Here is a 9,604-nt window from a genome sequence, read left to right on the forward strand (position 1 = left end):
AATGGCTAAGTTACGCATGATCAAAATGTAGAATAAAAAATGATTAAAATAATACAGGGTGCACATCTTCAACGTGTATGCAATTACTTTTTGAATTACATGTTAAACAAAGTGAGAACCCATTAATTTGACAGACACACGGACGAAGAGGTGGATGCATGGATGGACGAACGCAGTGGGGCAGCTACTGCTGTCGCTTGCTGACGCATGTATAACAATTCTAATATGACGTCCTGGAAAAGGCTTTGAGACCACAACTGTGGTTGATTTCGATTGCTATATGAGCAGCACGCGATTTATTGGGCGTGGCTTGTGTATGTGTAAATTTACCCCCAACCTTAAATCATGTAAACAAACGTACGTAACATTCTGATGTGTATCAGCTGTTTCATTTCATTTCGGAAGCATGAATGAGCATCAAATTCATATTTAATAAAAAAAAAATTAAACGAAAAATTATGATAAATTCCGTTAAAAAATCACTTTACACGTACATGGTAGCACTCGCCACGTGCGCCATCATGTAAGAAAACAAACAATGACAGTCGTCAATGAATATAACACTGTACCTATCCATGAGTGAACTGACCTTATAATGCAAACAACTATTGTCATATCTAACATCGTTCTACTTAATTCGCCCTTTCTTTCATTATGAATAATACAAAGCACCCAGTTTCAATATTGACCTTTTCAACTGTCATAGCGTGAATACTACAGCCAAACATGGACAAATATCGAGGGTCTAACGTTACCGTAATAATTCACGAAAATGCAAAAAAAAAGGTACAGTAATTGTCTTATTAGAATCGAAATAAATCATGGAAACTGGTGTTAATCATTGTTTTACCACGAGCTGCAATTTATGCAGATATTTCAATCGCTCGGGGTAAAATAATGCGGGATTAATGGTCAGCCCGTGATAAAACAAGGATAAACTGGAGATTCCGTGATTTATTTCTTCAATTTCATTATAGCTGTAAAATATATATAAGTCATGTAAAAAAATAGTGCAAAGGCTAAGTGGGAATTTTGGTTATTTCCAATTGTTACATCAGAATTTCAAATTGTAGTTTTAAACTAATATCAGGTATCAGATCATTAATATAGTAACACATAGATATTGCCAATGGGTTTAAAAGACGTTATTTCTAATGAAGTATTTACTTTTTCACAGTTGAAATTAAATATGAATAGATATGTATTTCGGCGAATGAAATAATAAATTAAGTATTTATCATTTAATTTATTTATTGGATGTAGACAGTTTTGTTTGACAATGCATAAACCTAAATGATATTTTTTTAAATGTCTTTTTTGTCATTAGCTTAAAATAGTTGCAGGCAACACTGAAACGAAGAGGGTTCAAACGGACGGACGTACTAAATTTCTCACGCTTGGAAAACCGGGGATATAATGAAACTTTCATTCCTGGTTTAGCATATACATATGACATATAGTTTTATTCAATCTGCCACTTACAACTTAGTTTTGAACATTCATAAAGGAATTCCAACCACGGAAAGTTGTTTGATGCAAGGTTATTTCAATTATACAAGACAAGTGATACTTACAGTCGAATAATATGACTATATTTTAAGTAATCTTTTAAGAATGGGTGCTCCAAAATCTTAATTGATGCTCTTATACAAGTACAGACCTTTTCTTTGTACTTTGAGTATAAGCCTCAATCTACCAGGAACTACTTAAATCTCTAGTCACGTTCAAGTTATTACGTCCAAACATAATTTTGAAACTCCAGTAAAAAAGATACGTATAGATTTTGATGGCAGTCGAGGAAATTATGATTTGTCGTTGGTCAGTACCACAAATTTGTGTTTTGGGATTTCTTATATGCTTTTTTCGGAGCAATGGTGCCTTTACCATAAAAAACGAGACAGGGTTGGAAGAAATTAGGAACATTGTCAATGATTTGGCTCTTCAAGTCCAGGCTTTGAACAATACTGTACAGAAAGGTACGTATAAATATATAGATATATACGTAACGATATACCGTATACGTATGAATTTTCGCGGTTTATTGATTTAAGTAATTTTCACGGTAAACAAATAAGTGTGAAACAAAACCTATGCAACTATTTGTTTTAATTACATTAAAGCGCTATTTTTTTAAACAGCGAAAGCTGATACCCACGAATTAGTTTACTACATGAAAATTAACAACGCAAATATGATACGTTTATACATAAATTTAAATATAATAATTTCTCAATGAGAATTCTTTAAAGACAGTTTTGAGTAAATTTTAAGCCGGATATATTTCATTTCTTGATTTAAAAGACCTGTTTGTCGCAAATTCATAATAATTTAGTGAAGAAAGAGAGTAAACCTCATTACGCGTATTAAAATATTAGCAAATACCTAAAAATGCGTCATGATAGTTCTTAATTGTAAGTAGTTTCTTACTTATTCAACGTGTTGAGTGTGCGATTAAATGGCATAATATCATCATTATATATTCGCGTCATTTCTTTAGCTTTTATTGTTAAGTTATGGTATTTAATTCATGTACTTGGTATTAAGTCTTTGAATGAAGCTCTCAATATGATAATCTCTCTCTCTCTCTCTCTCTCTCTCTCTCTCTCTCTCTCTCTCTCTTCAAAATTGAACTAAAATAAACTTATGTTCAACTTTGATTTTATAGAGAAAAAGAAGAATGTGATGTTCTATGCCATTATTAGAGGCAAGGCATATACGTACAATGTCCACGCAAATGTGGTGTTTGAAACCGTCCTCGTTAACGAAGGAGGTCACTACGATAGATATGACGGGGTTTTCGTTGCTCCTGTTTCGGGAACATATTTATTTTCGTGGACTGTTTCTGGTAGTGGTGCACCTTATATCGTCACTGAGTTAATGATAGAAAGCCAAGTAATTTCATCCGCAGGGGAATACAACGGTGGTGGTGGGCATCCGTCGGGTTCTATGACGGCATTGTCTAAAATGAATGCGGGAGACCACGCCTGGATAAGGTCTTCTAGTATTAGTTCCGGTCATTATTTGTACAGCCACGTTAACTATCCACAATCGGGTTTCTTAGGAATGCTTATTGTTCCAGATTAGAAAATGATTTCATCGTAGTTCAAATAAATTTTATTTGTAATAAAGAAAATGGATCAGACAAAATTAAAGTAACAAAGTCTTCTCCTAAAATAGTACTAATTACAATAAAGTCAACGCATACTAATTCACTATTGTTATTTAAGTTTTACAAAGTTAAGACGAGACAGTATAAATATAACATTAGGCAATGTGTTGAGATGTGATGTGATGTGATGTGATGTGATGTGATATGTACTTACTCAGTTTATGCGATAAGGAATCTTTAAGTGCGTTTATCGAAGGAATATACACGGACCAACACAACCTGATATTTTTTTTCTGATAGATTTTCTTGACGACTAACAAGTAGATGTAGGTCTATATTGCAAAATTCAAGAACCCGCTGTAAGGTTGCTCATTAGTTTAGTAATTGCATTGTTATAAAGAGGTCATACAAAAAAGTAATGGTGAGCAGTTTCATACGAACGAACACATTGGCACGACGGACTTTGTATAATATTAACTCTATGCAAATCAAAGTGTAAAAATGATGAAGACTTACAAAGTTGAGTTATCAATATATTTAAATTTCTTGGGCCGTAACAAAAATGTTTAGACGTAGGTAATTTATCTCTGGTGTTCAGTAAACAGGATTTAAATTTTAATTTTCGAAGAATACTAAGATGCTTTCTAATCGAGGTAGCTAGATTTTCTATGTGATCGTTCCACTTTGCGCTGTGACTAAAGGTAACTCCCAAATGTTTATGAGTTTAGTGAAGCGGAATGGTTTTTTTTCCTTTCAGACTGAAATTAATATTTGGAAAATCGACTTTTGAAAACATCATAATTTCTGTTTTATTTCGGTTAAAGTCCATCAACCATGTTTTTGACCATTTGTCGAACGATAAAAGACCGCGATCAATAACATTTTTATTTCTGTTATGAGTAGCCGAAAGATGTCTCATCAGTAAAAATCCAACAAGGGGGAAAAGAGACTATGTGCTATGTCATTTATATAGATTATGAATGAAAAGGGTCATAATGCTGAGCCTTGCGGTATTCCGGCCGACGTATTGCAAAGATCTGACGAGGAAGTCTTTATGACTACCTATTGTTGCCTAACTTTAAGATAGCTATGAAACCAATCCAAAAGTACCTTGAATGCCATATGATACCATTGTGTGAAATAACCCCGATGCCATACTCCATCAAAGGCCTTTGAGAAATCACAAAATACAAAACACGAAATTTCTTTCTTTTCTTATGAACTGAGTATATTGTTATTCATTTCAATTAATTGATGAAAGAGTAATCAAGAGAACCAAGGTTATAACGGTAATCAAAAGAATGTAATCCAAGGACAAAGACCAGACATGGAAAACAGACATACACAACAAAGAACATAAAGTAACTAAAATCATACATACAAAGTAACAAAAGCAAATGAGCAACTCGGACTCCACTAAAAACTGGGAGCATGGACCAGGTGCACCGGTAGGGTAAGCGTCCTCTGCTTTTCCAGAAACACCCGCCGAATTGCTCATAAAAAAGTCAAGTCCGGTGTAGACAAATGAGGAAAGGAAAACTATGACCCGTTGAATAAATCAGTTTTCATGGTGCAGATGGATACACCTTAACAATCCACGAGTTCATGATGACGACCATAAAACATCTGTAGTGATGACTTCAATCTTGTAGCAACATAACCCTGTTCCAGAAACCTATTTGTTAGAGTTCTAGCGCGATACAAAAAGTCTGCGTAGTTTCGGCAAGCTCTGGCATAACGTATGAGTTGTGATATGAACACTCCATACGCAGGAGCCGAAGGGATGTTGCCACAGATGAAAGGAAAGTTGACAATACTGAATGAAAAGTCATCACGTTTGTCGTAAAGTTTGGTCAATAGTTTTCCTTTACCATCGATTTCTAAGTGTAGGTCAAGATATGAGGCTGACTTCACAGTGTCTGTAGTATCCTTTATCTCAAGTTCTTTTGGGTAGATGAAATGTAGACCATTCTGGTTGAAATCCCAATGAGAACTAATAGGTAGATTGTTTGAGTGAAGTTGGTTGTAAATGTATTCATATACAACCCTTTCCATTACTTTCCCAACACAGCTTATAAGAGATATGGGTCTGTAATTAGACGGTAATGAAATCTTGAAAATGGGAATCACGTTTGAAAATTTCCACTTTGAAGGAAATATACTATGCTGTAATGATTTATTGAATATTAATTCTAGTGGCATAGCAATAATTTCGGGGCATATTTTTAACATCCTATGATTAATCAGGTCTTGCCCTGATGCCTTATTTAGCCTGATAGTTTGAAGAGCGGAGGATTTATGTTACCATCATAAATTTTTTTATATCGATGAAAATACTTTTTAATAGGTTACACTTCTTGTCGTCTCCGTAAGCGTTTGCTTCTACACTGCAATCACTGATAATGCTTTGTAAGGGTGGCAAATTCATTGGAATATTTGTTTGATTTGATTAGTATTTTCATTATTTTCAAATATGCCTTAGGGATCGATGAATGTTTTCAGATAATATTATCTAAATTGTTTTCAAATTTTTCTTTCGGTGATTGTTAAAGAATATTAACTTTATTCCTTTTTTTACCGTATTTTATCGGAATCGCGTCCAAACTTTTGTACTTTTTCCGTAGTCTATCTCTTACATGAATTTCTTTACGAATTCGGTTATTAAACCATGGCTTTTCACGACTGTGGATGGTAACTTGTTTTGATGGTATGCTGTCACCAGCAATTTCTGGAAATCTTTCAGTAAATATTTCGCAAGTTTCATCAACAGATTTCCCATTAAACAGCTCAAACCAGTCTGTATCCGCATCATCTCGGAAATCTTATTGGATTCTGCATGATCATATAGCCAGATTTTTTACGTTTAAAGATCGAAAGGTAATTTGGGACATGCAACTAGTGCTATTATGGCATCGTGGTAACTGATGTTTCTGTGAAAATCTAGTACGTCCGAGTATAAAGAATTTAAGGAGTCAGATATTATGATGGAGTCTAATAACGTCTAGCTATGGTCAGTTACCGTAGTAGGTTTATCTATTACATCACTGAGATGAACATGTTTATTGTATCAATTAGCTTATTGTTATTAATGACGAGGAGGTCAGAATTTAAGTCATCGCCAATGACAATATTTTGTTTACATTGGTACGCCAAAGATTTCAGTGCGATGAATAGTTTTCGAATCTTTACTTAAGAGTATAGAAAAGAAAGGTTTTTTTATTTAAATTATACGCCATGAACAACCAAACCGCGTGAAATTACAATTATATATTCAACTAAAAAAGACAAGAATAATTGTATAATAAAAGCTTATCTAGTATCCGTCATGTACTAGAATCTTGGTTCCCTTGATTACTCTTACAATCATTTAAGAAAAGAAAGGATAAGGAAAGAATGAAAAAATAATACAATGATTACAGAAGGCATTTACACAATACAATCATATATTTTATGAATGTTTTAGTTTGAGGTTTTTAATACAATTTTAATACATATATATATGTATATACATGTATATGTCCAAGGGTAATCAAGGAAAACAATGTTATAGCGGTACTCAAAGGAATGTAATCCAGGGACAAAGACCAGACATGGAAAAAAACATATACAACAAAGATCATAAAGTAACTAAAATCATACATACAAAGTAACAAAAGCAAATGAACAGCTCGGACTCTAAAATCTTGGAGCATTGCCAAGGATTGCCCCACTTAGTATATAATTTATGTGAAATTCCTCTATTATCATTACTTTGTTCTGTATATAATTTTGTTATCATACATTTAATAGTAAATACAGCAGTTTTTAATATCTGAACAAGTCTAAAATCTCCAACCCGTTTCAAACATTGTCACGTCACAATCTTTATCGCAACCCTACATCAGGTTGCTTACCTTTATAACACCCCTAAATCGCACGGCTGAACATTTATCACATCCCTACTCAGAATTCTACTATTTTGTTGCGGTGTCTCTCGGACAGTTTGAATAATGTGATACTCTCCAATTTAAATGAATGATAAAGTGAATATTACATGGCAACATCACATGTCATAACACCTTCGATCAATTTCACCCTTCAGCGCATCTCGGGCTGACATAATATGTCGGATGGTGCATAAATTAGGAAAATCAAGATCCGAGCGGTAACCACAAGATTATATTAAGATTATATAAAGGATAACAAACTAGACAGGGAAAAAGGTACACATAAAAAAGAACATGCAATAACAAAGTACAAAGAAACAAAAGTAAATGAACCACACAGACTCCACTGTTAGCTTGGACCAAGTGCAACGGTAGGGTAAACGTCCTCCACTTTTTTGAAACACCCATCGAGTTCCTCATAAACTGTATATGGGATAAGCAAATGATCATCGAGAAGTCGGTTAAAAGCCCAATAGATCTTTTGTTTATATTTCATGCCGACTTTAAATTAAACTTATTTATTTATTTGTTTATTTATTTATTCATAAATACTAAAATCGGCGTTTAAACAGAAATTAGCTGATCAAATGATGCAATCATGGATTTCGAATATATGTGACTCCTCTTGTTGAGACATTTATAGCTGAAGAATGAACACTGTCTTCAATCTTGCTGACTGCAGCAAATAAAACTTTCATGTGTAATTTTAGTTGTTCAAGTGTAAAAGTAAATTTCATTTAAAAAATCTTTACATGAAGTCTATGTTGAGTTTTTTACATGCATATTAAGGTAATTTCATGTGCACTTCGCGTGAATTTCGGATGAAACTCATTTAACAAGAATTTCATGTTAACAATGTGTGCCTGTGTAATATTTTAAATGTTTGTGATAAATCAAATGTTGCAATCTCTACAACTTCTTTTTGAGGAAAAATAACTGTTAATTCTTCTTAAATTAATTTTAATTAACTATTGGCAATAATAAAAATTTTGTCTTTTAAAAAATCAAATAAATTTTCCATGTATATATTGTTTAGAGCGCGAAGTGCAATAAATATATGCACATGGATTGATGTTATTTTTCAATAGACATATTTTTTATCATAGCCAATTCTTGTAAATTAATTTTAAACATATTTTTATCTTTAAACATGAGAAAAGTAGCTCTGAGTTTAACTGAATAGGGGCGTGTCAATATTATTTATCCATCGAGACATAACAAAATTATTTTAACCAATCAAATTACAGTATTTATCTCAAATTAATTTATTAGACATTGTATACTTCGAACCATTTTATAATCTTAGATATCATTTACAATATTGTTTGAGCTACAAAGATGTCATTCATTTGAATTCAAAGCAGTCAGTGAACATTCCAGCCAATATCCTTGTATATATGCATGTATGTATGTAAGAATCCGTACTTTTCATCTGAACTATGCATTTGGTGTTCCGGTTTGTGCCTATCACCACTGCTCCCTGTACTTTTTCGTTTCTTGTCATTAGCAAGCATTTATAGTTATTTAACAAATGTGTTTCTATTGTTTTGGTCTACCTAAAGTAATGAAACATCCAATTAAATATATCATCAGAATTTCGTTAATAATTGTAACATTTAGAATACTAATGTGGTATTCGACACCTTTTTTTAAACGACACAATGAAACATATATAAAATAAAGTAGTCACTAGCACTGAGTGCAAATGAACAGTTGACTGACACTTTTTTTGTAATGAAAACTCATAATACAACAGGAAACTATTACAATAACACTCGGTGGATAATTAAGTAAAAGCATACACTACCAGTACACCTATTCCGTGCTCTCTGTCCGGGTTTCTCATTTACATTTTCTTTCTTTATGCGTGTTGTTAGAGTTATTTCATATTCTTTGTCTTGTGTGTGTATATTCCCTGTGCAGTAGCTATCCGGGGAAAATGTTCTTTTGATTACCGTTCGAATCTTTATTCCTTTAATTTCATTTTTGAAAGTCCGGTTTGATGCTTATTAAGTTATCGTTACAATAATATCAATAGTGATTCTCATCTGCGATATAAACGAACATTTGACATTATGACAAAAACAAAAAACATATTTGATCAAAATAAAAAGAATTTAAAATACGGTTAGTCGCGAAGGAAATGTAAAATCAACATACAGGAATCAAATCCCAAACAAATGATTTTAACCTTGACTAAATAAAAAAATTGAATCACACAAAGATTCAAAACAGGGATGGCTAGTAAATATTCTACCAACTATTGATATTAGTTTTGTCGTTGGGGAATATATCTATGGATATGTTCGGAGGTCGTGTGTATAATTATTTTTTCCTTTTTTTAACATGCTGGTAAGAGCATGCGAATTATATACTTTGTATAAGCTTTTGATTTTTTCCCTTGCGGGTATAAACAAAGGCTACACCACAGGTAAGACGAAAATGTCTATACAAGAAATTTGCAGTGATAACTAATTCTTATGTTTTAAGTTTTCTTACCACCCCTTCATACCTTTCAAATATTATTCACTGTAAAAATGATATGGCTTAACATATAACGTGCATAACG

At 32.9% G+C, this 9,604-nt stretch overlaps 1 protein-coding gene across 1 annotated transcript; it reads left to right on the top strand.

Moving 5' to 3' along the window:
- Nucleotides 1-1,696: 1,696 nt before the first annotated feature.
- LOC148607318 (otolin-1-like) lies at nucleotides 1,697-3,628 on the top strand. Its single transcript, XM_088545966.1, has 2 exons — nucleotides 1,697-1,976; nucleotides 2,666-3,628. The coding sequence occupies exons 1-2, from the start codon at nucleotides 1,787-1,789 to the stop codon at nucleotides 3,082-3,084; spliced, it is 609 nt and encodes a 202-aa protein (XP_088402092.1). The 5' UTR covers nucleotides 1,697-1,786; the 3' UTR covers nucleotides 3,085-3,628.
- Nucleotides 3,629-9,604: the final 5,976 nt, after the last annotated feature.

The sequence above is a fragment of the Perna viridis genome, chromosome 9, assembly GCF_037379345.1.
Source record: "Perna viridis isolate PV_CMFRI_1.1 ecotype Kerala chromosome 9, ASM3737934v1, whole genome shotgun sequence".
Taxonomy (NCBI): Eukaryota; Metazoa; Mollusca; class Bivalvia; order Mytilida; family Mytilidae; genus Perna; species Perna viridis.